The sequence below is a fragment of the Aristolochia californica genome, unplaced genomic scaffold (assembly GCF_029961685.1).
Source record: "Aristolochia californica isolate CCGP_79_NKW_82.1479 unplaced genomic scaffold, dmAriCali1.0.hap1 SCAF_8, whole genome shotgun sequence".
Lineage (NCBI taxonomy): Eukaryota > Viridiplantae > Streptophyta > Magnoliopsida > Piperales > Aristolochiaceae > Aristolochia > Aristolochia californica.
The window spans coordinates 37576955-37599649 of record NW_027182279.1 but is presented as its reverse complement, the minus strand read 5'-3'; the positions used below and the strand labels follow the sequence as shown (position 1 = coordinate 37599649).

Below are 22695 nucleotides of genomic sequence, written 5' to 3'. Positions count from 1 at the left end.
AAGATTGAATGAAATGTGTTTTCCAAAGATATATTCTGAGGTGGAAGCTAGAATGAATATAAACTTAGTTCAACAAACCTTATTTAAGATTTATGATGAACATATATCTATAATGTGGATATTAGTAATGAAGGGTTGTTTCAAATATTAATTCTACCGGTGTTTCTATAAGTTGTAGGTCACATTCTTCATCAAATTCAGGTTGGTCAAAGTTAATGACTTATGTGAAACAAGTGGAAGTAGTGAATTCACCAAAGATAGAATTGGATAATTATCTTGAAGAAGGTGTATATATTTGTGTGGAAACTTCTTAATATGATTTTGATACTTTACAATGGTGGAAAGTAAATAACTTAAAAATTTCAGCTATTATCTAAGATGACAATAAACATCCTTGCAATTCCCATATCTACAGTGGCCTCAGAGTCTATCTTAACTGCTCGTGGAAGAGTAATAGACCCATATAATTTTTCCTTGGTACCAAATACAATCTAAACTTTGATTTGTGGCAATGATTTGGTTCGGGCTCTGATGAGGACATCGAGGTTGCACATAATACTCACGAATCAATTCAAGTTCCACTTGGTTCAATGACGAGGGTGAGAGCTAAAAGATTCAAAGAAATGTTGAATCACTTAGTCCGAAGAGTTCTACAACAAGAAGAGAATGTGGTCACTACAAAGGGTGAACAAAGGCTGGTTTTACTCATCAAAGTTGATCCGGAAGATAGCCCAGTAGCCATACATGTGCATTGAGCAATTGCATGGCCAAAGTGCATGTGGTTAGAAAATCTCGTGGGACCCACAAGGATAGCCACTAGCTGGCATCTTATCCTAAAATGAACCACGGGCTGGTTAGAAGATCTCGTGGGACCCACAAGGATAGCCACAAGCTATCATCTTATCCTAGAGGTCACATCATCATAAGAAGGAGTTAGAGTTTGAATTATATTAGACTTCTACTTTACATGAGTTATCTTATCATAATAGGCTTATCTTTAAGAGTTAGAGGTTGAATGTAATTAGGAAAAGGAAGTTAATTATACATGGATTCTACCACGTCCTCTACTATAAATAGAGGACCTGGTACACGGATTAGAGAGGTTTTTTTATATTTTATTCATATTGTGAGTTATTCTTCTTGAGTTCTTGAAGAAACTTTTCAAACTTATCAAGGTTTCCTTGTGGCATTCAAAACGAGTTATCAAACGGATTTTCCATACCCGTTTGTGGCGTCTTCACCATAGCGAGGTTCTTTCTTTGCTAAGTAACGGGTCGCGGTTTCCATCAAACTTGAAAGGTCTTAGGGTCGATTTCCAAATTTGGTATCAGGTTTCATCATATGTTGACGTAGTTCGTATTAGCTGGTATCAGAGCTTTGGTTCATCAAGTTTTCCTATCCTTTTCTTGTTTATTTTTCTTCCTTGTCAAAGTCGTGCATTTTAGGTTTAGGTTTTCAATTCGGCCAAAAAACAATTGGCCAGATTGTTGCCTTTCATCGTTCTTGGTTGAATCGTGATTTCGATTCTTCGTTCTTGATTGAGTCTTGATTTCTATCATTTTCTCAATATTAGTGTTTGATTTCATTATGTTTACGAACCCTAGAAATGGGAATTTAGGGTTCTAGTGTTTCCAAAAAAAAAAAAAAATCAATCTGAATTCTCTTGTTTCTTGTTCCTTAATGCTCGTTACTGTGACATCAACGAAAAGAAAACAAAAGAAACAAAAAAAAAAAAAAAGATCCAAAATAAAAAAGTACTAAAACCACTCTTAAATTTTTTTTGTTCTAATCTTGTTTCTCATGTTCTAGACCCCCTTTTGCCAAAACCCCACGCTTGAGTGTCAAAAATCATCAGAATCCGTGGACAAAATTTGATTCGTTTGGTTTGTTCTCGTCTTGTTTTGCTGTTGAAATCCTTGTTATTATTGTTTGATTAGTTTTGAAAGAACTCAAAGAAGAATATGAGTGGATTTGAGTGAATTATTTCGTGCAGCCTCGAGGTCAGATCGTGTAAGATCAGGATGCTAAGTTCTTGAGTTACATTTGAAAGACATTATGGGGAAAACTAGGAACAAAACTTTTGTTTTCTACTACTTCTCATCCTCTAACCGATGGTCAAACAGAAGTAGTTAATAGGACTTTATCCATTTTGTTGAGGGTTGTCATTAGTAAGAACATTAAGACTTGGGAGGATTGTTTACCACATGTTGAGTTTGCTTATAATCGTACCATTCATTATGCTACTAAGTGCTCACCGTTTGAAATTGTTTATGGTTTTAATTCTTTAACTCCTTTAGATGTATCACTTTTACCTGTTTCCGAGCATGTGAACTTTGATGGTAAGAAGAAGACAGAATTTGTGAAGCAACTCCATGAGAGGGCACACTCAACATAGAGAGGAGAACCAAACAATAAATCAAGCAAGCTAACAAGGGAGGTCACAAGCTAGTTTTTGAGGCCGGTGATTGGGTATGGTTACATATGAGGAAAGAAAGATTTCTAATACAAAGACGTTCTAAGCTGCTGCCCTGAGGAGATTGACCTTTTCAAGTGCTAGAACAGATCAATGACAATGCCTACAGACTTGACTTACCTGGTGAGTACAATGTTAGTGCTACTTTCAATGTTACTGATTTGAGTCCTTTTGATGTAGGTGACGACTTGAGGACAAATCCTTCTCAAGAAGGGAGCAGGGGGGGGGGGGGGGGGGGGTGAAGGATGAGGACATCGAGGCTGCACGGAATACTCACGAACCAATTCAAGTTTCAATTGGTCCAGTGACAAGGACGCGAGCTAAAAGATTCAAAGAAATATTGAATAACATAGTTTGGAGAGTTCTACAATAAGAAGAGAATGTGGTAACTACGGAGAGTGAACAAAGGCTGGTTTTACTCATCAAAGTTGATCTAGAAGAGAGCCCAGTAGTGATACACATGCATTGAGCAATCGCATGGCCAACGTGCATGTGGTTAGAAGATCTCATGGGACCCACAAGGATAACCACGAGTTGGCATCTTATCCTAGAGGTCACGTCATCATAAGGAGTTGGAGTTTGAATTATATTAGACTTCTAGTTTATGTGAGTTATCTTATCATGACAGGTTTATCTTTAAGAGTTTGATGTTGAATATAATTAGGAGAAGGAAGTTAATTATCCATGGACTCTACCATGACCTCTACTATAAATAGAGGACCTGGTATACAGATTAGAGAGTTTTTTAAATTTTATTCATATTGTGAGTTATTCTTCTTGAATTCTTGTATAAAGTTTTTGAACTTATCAAGGTTTCCTTGTGGCTTTCAAAATGACTTATCAAATAGATTTTCCATACCTGTTTGTGGCATCTTCACCATACCAAGGTTCTTGCTGTGCAAAGTAACGGGTCGCGGTTTCCATCAAACTTGAAAGGTCTTGGGGTCGATTTCAAGATTTGGTATCGGGTTTCATCAAGTGTTCATGTGGTTCGTATCAGGCTCTTCACGGAGTGAAGAAAATCAAAAGATGTACTACTTTTGAATAATATTAATTATAATTTTTTAGTGAAATTTTGAGTTTTATTTATTAAAATTTTGTTTGATAATTGTAGCCTAAGAAGAAGTCTATGAAACTAATGTTACTAGTTACTTGAGTTTTCATCTTTTATTTAACTTTAATATTTTCACTACATTGAATAATTAGTAGTGGAAAAATATTTTTTTATCAAACAATAGTAAATTTTATTCTTATTTGTTTTTTTGTCATAGGTGGAGATTTTGATAGTTTGAACAGGGACTTAGAATATTGTTTTCTAGCATGAAGAGAAAAAGCTGGAATTTATAAATTTATATTGGATTTATAATTTTTTGGGGTGATCTTTCATTTGATATTGATATTTTATTTAAATTTGTTTTGGTTATTGAACAAAGTTTATGCATAATTTTATAAGTGGTTATGAACAATTTTAGGCAGAGTGTATGGACAATTTTAAACAGAATTTATGTACAGTATTTATTTTATGCATAATTTTATTTATAATTTTTTTCTATGTATTTTATATGAAGTTTTAAATTTAGGTTGGAGCTCAAAGCCAGATCGAGCTCAAGCTCTAACTCGGTTAAAATTCATAGGTTTGATATTGATTATAATTTTAGACTCGATGCTAAGCTTGCCTGAGTTCAAAGTATTCAAATCAAGCCAAACTTAAATATATACAAGTTTGAACATGGCTAGGCTCATGCCACCCGTACTTAAGCCCCTAATTTCATTTTACTATTACGCCTTTTTTCGTCCGTTCGGGGATTATCGTGTTACAGAAGGACCGTGAGATGAGAGAAATTATCTGGTCTCGCTAGATTCGATTTTTTCTGTCCACGCCGCGGCAAATGAGATATTTCTGTAAGCACTTTTCATCCCTAACAGCGACCGAAGCTCCATGCCTCAAAAATCCAAGTCTCTTCCATCCAAATCCTAATCGTCGCTTGTCAGGTTCACAGATCAACAACCATGTCAGTCGCTGGATCCGCCGAAGTACCAACGGAGATGTCCCCAAGCTATGATCGATTGAGGGAGATGAAGTCCTTCGACGAAACAAAGCTTGGGGTAAAAGGCTTAGTAGATAACGGGGTGACCAATATCCCCAAATTCTTCATTCTGCCTACTGAAGATTTGATAAACAGTCAGGCACCCACTCCAGTCCAGAAAGGAATACCAATCGTAGACCTGGACCGGGTCGGGCGAGAGGATCGGCGGAAGGAGATCGTGAAGGAAATCCGAGAGGTTTTGGAGACATGGGGGTTCTTCCACGTGATCAATCATGGTATTCCACAGAGGGTTTTGGATGAGATGATCCAAGGAGCGAGAAGATTCCACGAAGAATCCGACGAGGAGAAGATGGCGTTCTACTCGAGAGACCCAAACAAGAAGGTGAGGTTCGTGAGCAATTTTGATCTATATCAGTCGAAAGCTGCGAACTGGAGAGATACCCTCGGTTGCATCATGGCTCCCAACTTTGAAGGCCCAGAAGCATTGCCAAAATCTTGCAGGTATTTTTCTCCACCTTTGAATTCTTATCCATGGCGGATGTCCAGAAGAAGATTTACAGGCTAAGTTAAATTTTTTTTAAAAAAAACAGACATCATGAATCGTGTCAAAAGCAAACTTTCCTATCCGTTAATCAATTTTGACTACTAAACATCAAACGACACGGACATATTAAGTTTAGTCACATAAAGTTAATGGCATAAAAAATTGTGATTAATCTTGGAGATATAATTATTTAACCCTATAGGGTAAATGTTATATTTAAGTAATTAATCAGGATAGGAAAGAAAAAAACTTCTAGATTGCCTATAGGCCTAGAATATTCCTTTACACACAAATTTCGTGGTCCCATAATAAATAGACATAAGTCGCATATGTGTTATAATCTAAGTCAACAGGAAAGATTATAATGACACACTAATTTATTTGTTTGGATTATTTACATGGGTAAATATTAAAAAAAATTAGCTTCATGACATGTTAAATAAGCTTGTTGCATATTTTTTGCAACTCTTCAAGCCTTGTCAGTCCCAAACTTTGATTCCTTGATTATTCCCCTAAATGGAGAAAACTATATTGAGTGGAAGGAGAAACTTCTCCTATTATGTGCATGGATTTTGACTTGGCACTTAGAGTGGATGAACATCCAAATCCCACGGAATTTAGTACCCAAATTGAGAAAACATCATTTGAACTTTGGGAGTGATTCAATCGTTTAAGTTTGATGTTTATTAAGTTTCATATTAGGAAGAGTAGTCATGTATTCATTCCTGAATGTGCAAAAGCCAAAGAATATCTTTAAGCTATTCAAGAACAATTTGAGACTTCTAATAAGGCATTAGCGAGCTCCCTGATAACCCAAATGTGTTTCATGAAATTTACAAGCACCAAGGGTATGCGTGAGCGCATCATGCAAATGCGGGATATGGCCGCAAGACTGAAATCGAAGGAGATTGAGATGTCTGCGTCATTTTTGGTCCACTTTATCCTTAACTAGCTTCCGTCTGCATATGTACCCTTCAAAATCTCTTATAATACACATAAGGATAAATGGTCAATTAATAAACTTTTGACCATGTGTGTACAAGAGGAAGGGCGGCTAAATGAGGAGAGGATCAAAAGTGCGCATTTGACTACTCCAGACAAGAGACCTTTTAAGAAAGGGAATTGAAAAGTACCTCTTAATAAAGAATATAAGAGCGGTGTCAAATGTTTCTTCTGCAAGAAGAAATGACATAAAAAGAAAACTTGTCCCAAGTTCAAGCATTGGCTTGAAAACAAAGGTAATCTCATATCCTTAAGTGTGTTTTGAATCTACTATGACTCACGCTTCTTATAACACTTGGTGGATTGATTTTGGTACTACAATCCATGTTGCCAACACCATGCATGGTTTCTTGAACCAACGAAAACCGACGCCAAGTGAATGCTCCATCTATTCAGGAAACAAGATGGGTTCACATGTGGAGGCGGTTGGAACCTACAGACTTGTCTTAAATATTGGCTTTGTATTACACCTTCAAAGGACATTCTATGTTCCATCTTTTTCTAGAAACCTTATCTTAGTTTCCAGACTTTCTCCTTTTGGATTCAGTTTTCATTTCCTTGAGAATTCCCTTCAATTGTATAAAGACCATGTTCTTGTTGGAAATGGAATTTTAGATGAAGGATTGTTCAAAATTTTATTACACCCTGCCTTTGATTGCAGTCTTACTACTGTGTATGGTATTAATGTTGACATTAAGCGTAGTGTTATAAATAAGAAATCCTCCATGTTGTGGCATAAGAGATTAAGTCATATCTTTATTGATAGAATTAAAAGATTAGTTAATGATGGAGTCCTTGAGGCTCTTGATTTTACTGATTTTAGTACATGTGTGGATTGCATTAAAGGCAAACAAACCAACAAGTACAAGAAAGATGTCAGGAGGACTTCTGATGTCTTAGAAATCATACACTGATATTTCAGGTCCTTATGATGCATTTTCAATGGTCATAAGTATTTCAATACCTTTATTGATGACTATACACGATGTATGTATCTCTATTTTCTTTATGATAGAAGTGAAGTTCTAGATACTTTTAAGGTCTATAAAGTAGAAGTAGAGAAACAATAAGGCAAACAAATCAAAATCGTGAGGTCAGATAGAGGTGGTGAATATTATGGAAGGTACACTGAAAGTGGACAATTGCTTGGTCCTTTTGCAAGGTTTCTTGAGGAACAAGGTGTTGTTCAACAGTACATAATGTTTGGCTCACCGTCTCAAAATGATGTGGCTGAAAGAAGAAATAGGACATTAATGGACATGGTGAGGAGTATGATTTGTAACTCCAATCTCCCATTTTCTTTGTGGAGTGAAGCTCTCAAAACTACAATCTATGTACTCAATAGGGTTCCAACCAAGGCGGTTCATAAAACTCCATTCGAGTTATGGAAAGGCTGGAAACCTAGTTTAAGGCATATACATGTTTGGGGTTGTCCAGCTGAAGTTCGGATCTACAATTTACATGATACAAAGTTAGACTCTAGAACAGTCAATGGACATTTCATTGGCTAAGCAAAAAACTCTATGGGATACAAATTTTATTGTCCATCTCGTTCTAAAAGAATTGTCGAATCTAAGAATGCACGATTCCTTGAGAATGATGAGATTAATGGGAGTAGCCAACCTCGAAACTTAGTTTTTGGGGAGCATACAAGTTCTCAACTTACTCTTACAACTTTGCATAGATTGGTTGTGTTCATGATAATCATCTGGATCCAATTATTCAAGTACAACCAATAATTGAAGAACCATCTCATCATGTGGATACTCTTATAGATCTGGTTACCCAACATTCTCAACCTGAAAATGTTGAAGTGCCATTAAGAAGATGGTCAAGAGTTAGAAAACATATAATCTCTTCAGAGTATGAAGTGTACCTTCAAGAGTTTGACATGGACATTTGCGTTGAAGATGATCCTATTATATTTTCACAGGCCATGAGTGGACATAAATCCACATTATGGAATGATGCCATGAAGGAAGTTGGATTGAATAGCTAAAAACCAAGTCTGGGAACTTGTTAAAGTGCCAAAAGGGGGGAAGGCCATTGGCTATAAATGAGTTTTTAAAACCAAAAGAAACGTTTTAGGCAATATTGAAAGATATATGGCAAGACTTGTAGCCAAATGATTTAATCAACAAGAAGGAATTGATTATCACAATACCTTCTCTCTTGTTTCAAAGAAGGATTCATTTCAGATAATTATGGTATTAGTAGCTCATTTTGATATGGAGTTACATCAAATAGATGTGAAAACAATTTTCCTCAATGGAGACCTAGAAGAAGTGGTTTACATGAAACAACCTGACGATTTCATTTCAGAGGGGAATGATCACTTGGTTTGTAGACTTAAGAAATCTATATATGGACTAAAATAAGCCTCTCGTCAGTGGTATTTAAAATTTCATGATGTTATTTCTTTGTTTTGTTTTACGGAGAATATCATAGATCAATGTATACCATAAGGTCAGTGGGAACAAAATAATTTTCTTAGTCCTATATGTAGATGATATTCTACTTGCTTCAAGTGATTTAGGATTACTTCATGAGGTCAAACGATTTCTTTCGATAAAATTTGATATGAAAGATATGGGCAAAGCTCCTTATGTCATAGGCATAAAAATTGATAGAGACAGATCCCAAGGGATATTAGGATTGTCTCAATAAACCTATATCAACAAATTCTAGAGAGATATCGTATGAATAATTGCTCATCTGGTGTTGCACCTATTGTGGAACGTGATAAATTGAGTTTGGAACAAGGTCCATGAAATAATTTAGAGAGGGAACAAATAAAAAATATTCCATATGCTTCCGCAGTTGGCAGTTTAATGTATGCTCAGGTTTGCACAAGACCTGACATAGCATATGCAGTGAGAATAATTGGTAGATATCAAAGTAATCCCGATTTGGACCATGGGAAAGTTGCAAAGAAAGTCATGTGATACCTTCAACGAATTAAAGACTACAAGCTTTTGTACAGACGATCTGATCATCTGAAGTGATTGGATATTCAGACTCTGATTTTCCTGGCTGCCTTGATTCGAGAAAGTTGACATCGGGATAAGTGTTCTTATTAGCTGGAGAGGCCATTTCTTGGAGAAATACAAAACAATCTTTGATTGCTACTTCTACCATAGAAACAGAGTTTGTATCATGTTTTGAAGCGTCATCATTGGCTACATGATTGAGGAGTTTTATTTCAGAGCTTGAAATTGTTGACACAATTTCTTAGCCATTAAGGATTTATTGTGACAATTCCGTAGCAGTGTTTTTGGCCAAGAACAATAAGAGCGGAAGTCGTAATAAGCATATTGACATAAAGTTTAAGTTATTCGAGAACATGTCAAAGCAAACAAATTGGGTCTACCACCCGTTGCTTATAAGGGACATGTTGAACATATTGGACTCAGTTCTATTTAGTAATTTATGTAATTGAGATTCCCTTTATGTTTGTATCACAATTTGTCAATTTAAAAACTCCATTAAGTTCATTTGTATCTTCTCTTATTTGGTTGTGTACATAAAGTTTAGAGAATGACAATATAAGGTGATCCTGAATGAGTATTATGAAAGTTCATTCTTAAAGAAAAGTGTCACATAAGGTTCTCATTCAAAGTAGACAGTTGCATTGTAATACGTGGAAGGTAATACTTGCTCTAAAGGACTTACCGCCACGATTCATGTAATTTAATCTTCTTTGTTTGAGTATAAGGATGTTATATCTATGGGAAACATTATTGAAGATGTATCAATAATCAATGATACATATTAAGTATGCGCATGGGTCAAGTGGGAGAATGTTAGACGGTTGACGAACCGTCACCACATAGTGACCCGTCATCGTTTGGTGTTTTCCCTTCCTGGGTGGTCGCCGGTTGTAACTGGCAACAATTACAACCTCTCACCTTCCCGTCGGTTGGTGGTATCCTTTGTTGGAAAGGAAGACTATAAGAATGGGTCTGGTCTAGCAGAGGCAAGCCCGAACACTGCCATCGACGAGCCTCTGCGATAGATGAGACACTCTGTTCGCCGAAACTCTTTTCTCCGGAGGTACGATTTTGAGTTCATGAATTTCATCTATGTTATTTAGATGTTCATGAGGTGGTTAAATTTCATCAGTCCGAGGATAAGACTTGCTATGTCGGTGGCACAAAGCCAAACCTGTTCGCAAACCGTTCCAACTTGTCTAAAAAAAAAGCTCGCCTCTGTTCAGTTTTTATTTGAGCTCGACTCGCGTTCAAACTTGAATTAAGGTTGTTAATTATAATAAGTCAAACTTGAGATTTTCCAAGCTCTGCTTGTTAGCTTGTGAGCTGACTCCTTAGCATAGATACGCAAAATATCCTTTACTTTGATTGCTCTCATCAATTCCCTCTTTAGTCGTGGATATTTGCTCTTAGTTACCTCAAACCTCAAAGATGATCAATTGTTCAGCCCTTTTGAGTCCCTCAATATCTAATGTGTTGTTTGCCAATGGAATAAACACTATTGATGGAGGTATTTGCTTTTTTTTTAGGCCTATTAAACTGATTATTATACATTAGTATGCTCCATTGTAAAGTCTTGGACTCTTCTATGATAGTTTTTATTTCAATGGTACTAAGTTCATTACAATATTCTCTTTATTTCATTTTTTATTTTTATATTTTCAAATATAGGTTTGAAATTGAACCCGACTCGAGTTCGAGCTCAAACTCGGTTAAAAAATTTGGGCTTGAGGCTGAACTGGAGTACAAAGTATTCAGATCAAGCCAAACTTGAACATATGCAAGTTCGAGCTTGGATCGGCTTGATGCTACCCCTATTTGTGGGGTATCTTAATTATTTGAAGAAAATTTCTATGTAAAACCTTGTTAAGCTTCTCTATCATCGCCTTCCTATTCTTCTCTTCTTCTTTTTTCTTCTCTGTTACTTCTATCCTCCTCTTCTTTCCATTCATCTGAATGATATTCATCTTTCTTCACTTCTGTTCTCTATAGCCCATGAGAAAGTCGAGGAGACTACCGAACGAGGAAAGACACGATTTGCCCATCCGTTAAAATAAATTAACTGTCTTTTATTGTCCATTAGAGCATAATCTGGGCATAAAAATATGGAAGAACAATATCTAAAATGGTCATATTTGGCCGTATGGTTCCAAAAATGTCATATTTAGAAAGTGTCATTTTTTAATGACAAGGTGGTTTAACTTAAAAAGGTCATATTTAAAAAATCCAAAATTTCAAACCCGATCTCACACGATCACTATCTTTGGAACCTCGTGTTAGGAATTAGATGCCCTAATTCCAAACTAAGAAGAGCAATAATAATAATCGAGGAAAAAAAAGGAAAAGCAAGCACAAAAACAACAAGATTTATACAGGTTCACCTCAAGGTGAGACTACATCCTCTCTACCGCCACTGCAGTAATCCACTATAAATATGAAAATAGTTTACAAGAGAAATCACACACATTTACTGGTGTTTTCTCTAACCACTCTCGGGCTACAACTCTAACTCCTCGATGATGATAAATCCCTAATAGCGGCGCCCCTCAATTATCAAGAGAAAATAAGGGCAACCGTGATAGAAGAGTAAAATTCCCAAACTGCCCTTAATGAAACAACAGTTAATATATCGTGGATCAGGTGGGGCCTCTGTCCCCACAATGACCTTACCGTGAAGGCCGATCTGTGTACCGACTCAACGTAGGGCGTTGATTAAGCTCCACAACTTAACACCTCATCCCATCCCCATTCTCTTAAGCCTGATTTAAACCTGACCCATTTCCGTCCTGTACCTATAAATCCTATCGATCCACCCAAATATGACTCATTCCTAACTTGTCCCTACCCTAGTTTATATCCATGGCTCATCCCCGTCGGTCAGGTTTGGGGAACCCGTCCCCAACCCAAAACCCAGTGGATTTTTTCTTCTCCGTCTCCGACCCACAAGGTGAAACCCAAAACCTACACCCAAGGTTTTCGGATTAGGTTGGGTTGGGTTCCCTAAGAATCCCAACCTGATGCCCGCCCCTAAAAGGGAAGAACACCTCTCTTTGACAAATTGCTTGAGTTTAAGTTTTCCACCTCCCTCATTGTCAATCTTAGACAGTCTCCTTTCCTATTTAAATTATATGTGAAATCGAGAATAAGGACGGAGAGGAAGTGTTCTTTTTCACAAACAAATAATAATTAGTGTTGGAAGATAAGCTCAAGCCCACATGACCAAGGAAGGCCCACATATCTAATATTATTATAAGATGGGTCACACGACCAAGGAAGGCCCACAAGATGGGCTCAAGCCCATAAGAAGTAGGACCCACAATGATTACCATGAGCTGGCATCCTTATCACATTAGTTGAAAGATCAAGAATGACTCACAAAAGTTTTTTTATCTTAGGGTCACCACCAAGAAGAGTTTTAGTTTGAGTTATGTTTGTCTTTTATCTATATTGAGTTATTTAATTATGTTAGAACTTATCTCTAAGTTTTAGAGTTTGGGTGTAATCGGGACAAGGGTAGTTTTATTGTAATTGGACTCTACTACCTTCCTCTATTATAAATAGAGGTTCATGTAATCTGATTACAACAAGTTATTGATGTCAATGAAGTATTTCACATTTTCATAAATTCAACATGGTATCAGAGCAGGTTCTGTGAGTTGACTTGGTCAACTCACGGAGGTAAACTGATCATTTTCTCTAAACCCTAAACCCTAAGTCTAGGTTCGTAGTTATGTTTTTTTAGTTCCTACACCCGTAGTTTTCTTTGCGTTTTTTTCTCTATACGTAATTTTTTATATTGGAAAATATATATTGACAGAAATATATTTGAGTCTACTTTCCAAAGAAAACCTATTTGTTCCAATCGGAGTTATATACAGAGAGATATCTTTATTGGAATCAACGAAGGTCAGATTGCAAAAAGGTTTGAGCAGCAGTAGCAATCTTCCGATTCCGAGGTATTTTTTTGCTATCAAGAACTAGAATTTATATGGCGAAATATATATAAAAAAATATTTGTAAGTCTATTCTTTTACCTATTCAACCAATTTTTTATTTGAGTTATCTACGAAGATAAATTGATATTTGAAGCAGCAAATGTCAGATTGAAAAAGAGGTTCGAGCAACAGCAGAAAGCTTCAAATTCTGAAGTATTTTATGCTATCAAGAAAGAGACTTTATATGGAGAATTATATATCAAAAGAAATATACATATGTCTATTTTCTTACCTATTCAACCAATCCTCAGTATGATATTTGCATAAGGAGATATTGATCTTTGAAGAGTCAATGATCATTCTCGAAAAACAGGAGAAATAGTATTTAGTTCGGCTAGATGACAGAGACCGAAATATATCAGATTATTTATCTTCTAAAAATTATATTTTATGAAGTTAAGTTATACTTGGATGAAAGGTATTTAAGCCTACTTTCAGAAAGAAAAAATTTCATGTCAATCTGATCTATATTGAAAGATATATTCGAATTGGAAGAATCAAAGGTCATGCTGGTATTCTGTTACATTGAAAATTCGAATTTAAGCCGATGTTTTGCATCACTGTTTGAGTTGATATATCAAAAAATATTTCACTTCTCCCTGGTTTGAGGGGTTATTTATACATCTCTGTTATTTTGGCCTATTGCTACATCTATGATATTTGGTTCAAACTGATATCACTACCATTACCTCCCAGCTTGAGGGGGAGAAGTAGAAGAAGTACAAGAAATAGGTATTTTATTTCATACGTTGTGAATAAGTTTATGTGACCAAAATATTCAAGAAAGGGGGGGCACAAAAGATGAATCTTGTGCATCTAAGAATTTTTTTTTGTATCAGATTATGATTATTTCATGGGTCCTTCTACAAGGTTTATTATTTTGGTTCATGTTATATGTGTTGGAAGATGGTCGTGTTATATTCAGTTGCAACTATTATGTCTCTTTGGGGACATTATTATTGAAGAAGAGGTGGCCTCATGTCATCATTTATTTTACCTCGTCAAAAAGATCAAAATTATTTGTGGTTGGGAGTCCATGACGAAGGACCTTCATCCCTGTCAAAAAGATCAAAATTATTTGTGGTTGGAAGTCCATGACGGAGGAACTTCATCCCCGTCAAAAAGATCAAAATTATTTGTGGTTGGAAGTCCCCCCCCCCCCCCCCCCCCCCCTATAATGGCTTTTATGACTCCTACCACTTGAGAGTCGTTGTCCTGTGGAGGGACACGATGGTGGACACATCAGAGCAATACCGATAGACACACTACCGATAGAAGACAGAGTGTGCCCTATATCCAGCATTAGGAATGGAGTATGAAATAATGGCTTACCGGCTAGGAGTGATTTTTACTCTCACTTATATAATGCCGCAAGGCCTCATGGAAGGACACAACAGCGTGACGGGGAATGTTGGAAGATGAAGGCATATTGGAAGATGTGCCATTTTATAAAAAAATATTATATACATCATTTGCCACAAGTTGGTAGTTCATGTTGTTCTCTCACCCCTAGCTTGAGGGGGAGTGTTGGAAGATATGTTCAAGCCCACATGACCAAGGAAGACCCATATATCTAAGATTATTATAAGATGGGTCACATGACCAAGGAAGGCCTACAAGATGGGCTCAAGCCTATAAGAAATAGGACCCACAATGATTATCATGATCTGGCATCCTTATCACATCAGTTGGAAGATCAAGGACTCACAAAAGTATCTTTATCTTAGGGTCACGACCTAGAAGAGTTTTATTTTGAGTTATATTTGTCTTTTATCTATATTGAGTCATTTAATTATGTTAGGACTTATCTCTAAGTGTGAGTTTGGGTGTAATTGGGACAATGGTAGTTTTATTGTAATTGGACTCTACTACCTTCCTCTATAATAAATAGAGGTTCATGTACTCTGATTACAACAAGTTATTGATGTCAATGAAGTATTTCATTTTTCCATAAATTCAACAATTAATAAATATTATTTTAATTTTTATAAATAATAGTTTAATAAATACGTAAAATAAAAAATATTCTTTAGAATGCAAGGGAGAAATTAGTAAGTGAGGCAGGGCAGGGAAGAACCCTCACCCCTTTCTTCCAACCTTGTAGAAAAGGGAAGGAGACGAGCTACCCCTTCCCCTGTCTAGCTCGGAAGGAAGTAGAGGAGGGGGCATCGATCCCTTTTATCCTTTTTTATTTATTCCCACAAGTTGGAGAGGTAGCAATATATCCTTCTTATAACTTATTTTTAAGTAGAGTGTTTTTTGGATACTCTTGACTAAAATCCTTCTCTCAAAAATATATTTTTATTTCACAAACAGATATCTTTTTAAGAAATTAAAAGGCACAACAATCCCTAAAAAATTGCTTTTAGATGAAAATTTTCCATCATTTCTTGAAATTAAAGATTTTTTCTATATTAATAAGAATCTAATTTATATTATATAAATTTCTTAAAAAAAAATTAAACATGCATCATGGGATTAAGGATCATCGTGGCAAACATTAGACTTTGTGTAAACTTGACTTAACCTATAAACGACACGATTTTGGAGTATGCAGTCTAGAGTTAATTTAGGTTAATTATGATGGTTATTTATGAATAAAAAATTTAATTTTTTATTACATTCAAAACTTTAAACTAGTATATAATAAAATGTATCTACTTCTTAGAATAAAAATATATAGTTCTTATTAATTATATAGTAATAACATTCACTATACATTTATATCCTAGATAGATAGAGACTCACCCAAACCTAAATGATTACCTAGAGTACAAGCTTTTCATGTCAACAAGTATGTAGATCCTATCAATAAACCAAAAGTTTCAAAATCGATGGAATGCAACAGATTGAACGTTTCAATCTATTCCATATTATATTCATTTCAAGATGTCTGAACTCGATCAATGAAGCTTATTTCAAAATACAGGGACATATTGATGGAGTACTCGAGGCATATGAAGATAGTAGGTGAAACCCTCTTTGTATTACTAGGCGAGGTTCTTGGCCTGAGGCCTAGCCATTTTAATGACATGGGCTGCATGGACGGACATTTTCTTCTCTCTCACTACTATCCAGCGTGCCCCGAGCCAGAGATCACTATCGGCACTAGCAGACACTCAGACAATGGCTTCCTTACTCTTCTTCTCCAAGATGAAATAGGTGGGTTACAGGTTCTTCACCAAGATCGTCAATGGGTTGACATGCCTCCAGTCCCTGGGGCTCTGGTGGTGAATGTTGCAGATCTTCTGCAGGTATGTTTATATATATTTTTTGAAAATGAGTGACCATTTAGATATTGAAAAAATTTTTATGAGTAAGATTTTCTCTCAAGTTTCCATTTCTTTTCTTTTTTTCTCCAAATTCCATCATTTTGTGAGAAAAAATTATTAACTATTTCTTTCTTATTTTATTCTCTCTCAATTATTCTCTGTTGCCAAACAATAGAAAATAACTTTCTTGTCCTTTTTCTTTTCTTTTCTTTTGTTTTCTTTTCTATGGGTTCCAAAAAACCCCATAGAAAGAAATCATTTTATGGTGGTATTGTTGTTTTTCTAGAAAAGATAATGATATTTATTTCTTTCCATTCAGCTTGTTACAAATGACAAGTTGAAGAGTGTGGTTCACAGAGTAAAAGCTCAAAGAGTTGGACCCAGGATATCCGTTGCTTGCTTCTTCTCCACTCACATGTGCCCTTCAACCAAACTGTATGGACCCATCAAGGAGTTGCTATCAGAAGAGAACCCTCCAAAATATAGAGAAGTAACAATTAGGGACTATATGACGCACTTCCAAGCAATTGGACTGGGTGGGGAATCTCCATTAAACCATTTCAAAGTTTGAAGTCTCACTCTTGTTAGTATGGGCATTTTGGAATCGTTAACTTCATACGTATTGATCTTTTGCTATGTGTATTATGTTGTATTAGCCTAAAATGACGATAAATTATATATTGTGTATCATATGATAGACATATTATAATGCCAATGTGCCTATCATACCCTTGATTAGAACGACAAAGAGATGTATACGGATTTTTCTATATGATATGTGAAAGTTCTCGTGCTTGAGACATTAAATATTGATTGGAAACTTAAGTCATTTTACTATATCATGAGAGTTGTTTTTCCTAAAAGTTTGAATTGGGAAGGACTAACAAGTACAAAACTATCTTGAATGCTGGAAATATTGCGGTTTGATAGGAAACTTGTCATTTACTATATCACTAGAGTTGATTTCCCTTAAACGTTGAATTGGGAAGGATAAAAAATTACAAAAGTATCTTGAAAAGAAGCAGAATTGTAGGAAAAAGAAGAAAAGAAGAAAATAAAAGAGATTAATGTGTCTTGGGACAGAGGATAATACATTATTTAAAGTTTATTGAATTTTTGGAAAAGCAAATTACTTCGTTGACTTATGGTAATTTGAGTATAATGAGTCTCGATTTATAATAGAGGAAACAAGTAGAATCCAATTATTAACCCAAGCACAACCAAAGTCGAACACTTAAAGATAAGTCCTTGCATAGTTGTAATACTTCAATGAGACATCCTCTAGTGAGACTCCTCTTGAACTCCACTAAATTAATTCTAGCTTTTTGAGGCTTTTGACTGTGAGAGTTATGTAAGACTCTTCCATACCTACTCTTCAACACTCTCCTTCAAGCTGAAGTTTTTCTACTCTTCAACACTCTCCTTCCAGCTGAAGTTTATCGGAAAAAGATTGCAAGGAAAAAGATTCTAGGTTATCATTCTTTGGCTAAACAAAATTTGTTGGCCCAGGTGGCTTCTCAAGAGGGAGGGGGTTGGTGAATTGAGTTTTTGCAATTTAAAACTGAGTATGCATAAATTTAAGTAAATGTAAAAGTGTAAAGTAAGAAAAATCACACACCAAAATAACATAAGATTTTTGTTATCGATGTTCCCCTATTGGTATTTACCGCCCAAAAACCCATGCTTGGGAAATTCCACTAATATAAGGTCTATTAGCTTGGAATTTATACGAAAGAGATTTTGGCTCTCTCTCAAACCATGTGTATGTTCAAATAGAAGATTAAAAATCAATCTCTCCTAAGATTAGCTAGATTATAACTTTAGCAAGCCTTTATTTCAAGATTTGAAAAGGTTCTACATGAACCAATCAAGAAATTAAAAATTTACAAAACAAATAAACACTTATGCCCTTTAAAATTGTCCAGAGACAACCTTCTCCCTTGAAATGTCCAAGCCTCCTGCCTTTGATACACCAAGTTAATGATTTAGGAGCTTGACTATATGAATGTAAGGAGTAGGATCAAGAAAGGATGAATTAGACTTGTAAGAAAGGTTTTTTCTTCTAAAAAAATGGACTTAGGACGAAATTTCAAGTTTGACTTCTCATAACATCATTTGGTGGGTTATTTATAAGTTTTTTGTGTCAAACTAGTAATTTTTTTACCATTTTTAAAAATTTGACTTTACATTAATCAATTAGTGCAAAGTATTGATCGATCAATCGAGTGTAACGCCTATATCTTTATCAGAAAATGACTTATTGATCAATTGAATGATTGATCAATGCCATCACTCAATTCATCGATCAATACCATACATTGATCGATCAATGTAAAGTCACCTTTTTAAATATGGGAAAAAATGACTAGTTTAGCTTGGGGAACTTATAAACCCCACCAAATGTTCTTTTTAGAAGTTAATAGGTATTTATTGGCATACCTATACTATTCAAACTTCTCAACCTTATAATTAATTTCTTAAGTTGATTTTTGAGAAAAAAAAAACATTCCTTGCAAATCCTTTCCTCTTTTCTCAAAACCTTCTCCTTTATATTCATTTAGTCAAGAACCAAAATCATTTCAAAGTGTGCATCTAGGCTGAAGGCTTGGAAAAATCACACGAGAAGGTTGTCTCTCCATTGTTGGAATACATGATGTAATTAGGATGGCACTAATGTAATTAGTTTAAATTTCTTTTCTCTTCTTTACTCTTATTTGGGTGAAGGGTATACTTATAATATTGCTATTTTTTATACCTATAAATATGAATTATCAGGGAGGGTTCGGCATAAGTTCAAAACCCTAATTTCGTATCCTCTCTTTGGATGTTTACCATATTTCTGTCCTCTCTTTTTCTTCTCTCTTCTTCCTTCTTCCTCCCTTCTTCCTTCTCTCTTTTTCCTAAAGTTATCATCTATGGAATCCTGAAAATCAATATGGTATCAGAGCTGTGATTTTTAGGATTCAAAATATCTTTACCTTCTGGGTTATTCATGATGAAGGCACTGTTATTTTGATGAAATCTGACGGAGTCTTATTCTAAGAAGGATCCTCTTCTCTATTTGTTTATTGCTGCCTCACTATTCTATTTTTAGGAGTTTGTGGTTCATCACTGACTGATTATCTTGTTGGATTATTTCCTTCATGGAGAAGAGAGGTTCATCGCTCTGTTTGGAAGTGCCATTGAGGAAGAAACTCTATTCCGGAAACTTGATCTTGATCTTACTGTTGATTTTTTGAAATCTCCTCTGATTGCGAACTCTCGTTTATTGCTATGATCTTACGCTCTACTGGATCGTTACTGATATTATTTCTATTGTTGCTATTTTTTGGAAACTCCCTATTCTCTACAAATCAGTATCAATGTCGTTGTTGCCTCTTCGGGATTTTTCTGCTATCTTAAGAAATATTACGACAAATAATTAGCCATTACTGTTACTACTTAACTGCTGATTTCTGGAAGTTATTTGTAGGCCTTTCCATACCAAGTTCATCGCCAACTTTAGAGGAAGATGAGTCATTTGTGTTTCTGCTTCTGCTCACTAGGAGGAGAGGTTTCTGTTTCTGACCCGAAGTCGCTCTCTGGTTTTCCCTGGTCATCGTACTATCTGGGGAAGAAGACGACATTGTTGCTTTTCATCAACAACTCTGTTTCCGTTTCTAGAGGCTGAAGATGACGACCATTGATCTCACGAGCTATTTTCCATCTACCATTCTATTTCTATTGAGATTACGTTCTGTTGTGGTTCGTTGTTGTCCCGCTCTGTTTGGAAGCGGGGACAATGACTGCATTATTTCCGCCTCTACTGGATTGTTACTAAGTTATCTCTACCGAGAATCACAATCCCGTTGCCATTGTCGTAGAAGATGACACTGTTCCGGTATTTTGAAACTCTTTTGAGGAGTCGACAGTAGGAATTGAATCTTGCTGGTTCATCGCCGCTCTGTTCGAAAACCATTGTCGCAGGGAAGAAGAAGCTACTATTGAAAAATTAAAAAGTACTTACGTTAGGAAACTAGGTTATAATCAAGCTTGGGGCCGAGTCTATTATGACCAAGACTTGATTAGAGAGTTATCTATTTCACCTGGTTAACCCAACGAGCGGACACTGACTCATTCTGTTCCGCTCAGGTTAACCCAACGGGTTGGGTCAACCGAGCCAACTTGGTCTGGGTCAACTCAGGTCTGGGTCAACCTGATTTGACCCACTTATGTCCTGCCTCGGTTATACGTGTTGAAGTCCCGAGTTCTATACATATTTCTTCTACGACTCGATTATATTAGTCTACTATTTGACTCAGTTTGACTCGGTTCTCTATCTCCTACTAGATCATTATCTTGGATTATTACTTAGTTTCAACATACTATTTAGTGCAACTTCCTTATTAACTGATGGACTCGCAATGACTTATTTCATGTGTCCTTATTACTCTTAAGGACTTCTATTATTTAGCGGTTATTCGCTACTATACAACTGCACATGTGGTGCACGTTATTTGGGCATTGGCCCATTTTCGGTACTGCTATTGTGTCTCTTTGATTGAGATATTATTTGAAGAAGAAATCCTCAGTTACTTGCATTGGGTTCATTATTTGCTGACTGTTGTTGGCATTGGTTCGTCAGATGCGAAATTTGAATTTCTTAGAAAAATAAAGTACATGGTGGCCTCAATATCTTATCTTCCTCTTTACCCATTACCCTGTTGAATATAGGACCTCATGACTGGAATCTCGATCAAGGTGAGAGAGAGAGAGAGAGAGAAATAAAGAGAGAGAGAGTGAGAGAGAGAGAGCTCTTACATAGAGAGGAGAGAAGAGAAAAAATAGAAAAAGAGTTTAGGCTAGAGAAGAATGCTACATAAGAGGACAACTACTTGACTTGATTATAATTTGAGTACATGAACCTCTATTTATAGTAGAGGAAAGTTGTAGAGTCTAAATATAATTAAACTACCATGTCCCAATTACCCTCAAACTCTAATAGTTAAAGATAAGCCCTAGCATAATTAAATAACTCATCATATCTAGAAGATTAACATAACTACAATTGAAACTCTTCTATGAAGTACGTGATCATGTGATAAGATGACAACTTGTGGTTATCAAGGTGGGTCCCACTTGATTGCATAATCTTTCAACTCATGCCAGCTCGTGTGGTGACTCATCACGCCTCCTCACGTGATCATGGTGGGTCCCATCAGTTTGAGTAACCATGGTGGGTCCCACTTTATAACACTCCCCCTCAAGCTGGGGGTGAGAAAACATTGTAAACGCCCAGCTTACTACAGATGACGGACAAGATCTTATGAGTGACTGGTTTGGTGAGAATGTTTGTAACTTGGCCTTGTGAAGATATATGTTTGAGAGATAATATGTCGGTTTGGAATTTCTCTAGTGTGAAATGGCAGTCTACTTCAATGTGTTTTGTTTTCTCATAGAAGACTGGATTTGAGGTGATATGTATTGCTACCTGATTATCGCAATGTAGATCCATAGGGGCTTCTTTATAGAATCCCAATTCAGTGAGAAGGATCTGATCCATAGAAGTTCACTAATTGTGTGTGCCATGGCCCTGTATTATGATTTTGCACTAGACCTTGCAACTATATTATGCTTCTTGCTTCTCCATGTAAGCAAGTTCCCTCCAACCATTATACAATATCCCGAAGTAGATTTTCTGTTATCCGGGGATTCGGCCCAATCTGCATATGAGAATTCTTCTATGTTGAAGTGACCATGGTTCTTATAGAGAAGCCCTCTTCCTGGAGCTCCTTTCAAATATCGCAATATTCTTTCTAGTGCTTGCTAGTGATTGAGTTGTGGTTTGTGCATGTATTGACTTACCACACTTACTGCATATGATATATCTAGCCTTGTTACATAAAGATAAATGAGTTTCCCCATAAGTCTTTGATATTTTCCAATATCCAGTTTTTCTCCTGTACCTACAGACAATTTTGTATTTGAATCCATAGGGGTTTCTGCTAGTCTACACCCCATCATTTTTGTCTCCTTCAGTAGATCAATGACATACTTCCTTTGAGATAGTACAATCCCATGTTTGGATTGTAGTACTTCAATACCCAGAAAATATATAAGTAGTCCAAGATCTTTTGTCTTGAATTCTGCACATATCTTTTCCTTGGTTTCCTGAATGCCCTTGGGATCACTACCGGTTAAGACAATATCATCAACATATACTGCCAAAATCACTTTACCTTTAGGTGTGTCTTTAATAAATACGGAGTGATCTACAGAACATCTGTGAAATCCGGCCAGTATGAGTGCTTGGCTTAAATTTATCAAGCCATGCACAAGGAGACTTTTTAGACCATGAAAGGATTTCTTCAATCGACATACCGACTCCCCCT

General features: G+C 36.0%; 1 protein-coding gene across 1 annotated transcript; it reads left to right on the top strand.

Annotated features, from left to right (window-relative positions):
• Positions 1 to 4279: 4279 nt before the first annotated feature.
• LOC137938973 (1-aminocyclopropane-1-carboxylate oxidase homolog 1-like) lies at positions 4280 to 17088 on the top strand. Its single transcript, XM_068784112.1, has 3 exons — positions 4280 to 5022; positions 15982 to 16306; positions 16644 to 17088. Exons 1-3 carry the CDS (start codon positions 4484 to 4486, stop codon positions 16893 to 16895), a joined length of 1116 nt encoding a protein of 371 aa, XP_068640213.1. The 5' UTR covers positions 4280 to 4483; the 3' UTR covers positions 16896 to 17088.
• The last annotated feature ends 5607 nt before the right edge of the window (positions 17089 to 22695 follow it).

Excerpts from the sequence above, each read along its gene's own strand:
- LOC137938973 (XM_068784112.1), top strand. The coding sequence starts at position 4,484 with ATGTCAGTCGCTGGATCCGCCGAAGTACCAACGGAGATGTCCCCAAGC. Across the intron at positions 5,023-15,981 it reads GCATTGCCAAAATCTTGCAG|GGACATATTGATGGAGTACT; the intron begins GTATTTTTCTCC and ends TTCAAAATACAG. Across the intron at positions 16,307-16,643 it reads ATGTTGCAGATCTTCTGCAG|CTTGTTACAAATGACAAGTT; the intron begins GTATGTTTATAT and ends CTTTCCATTCAG.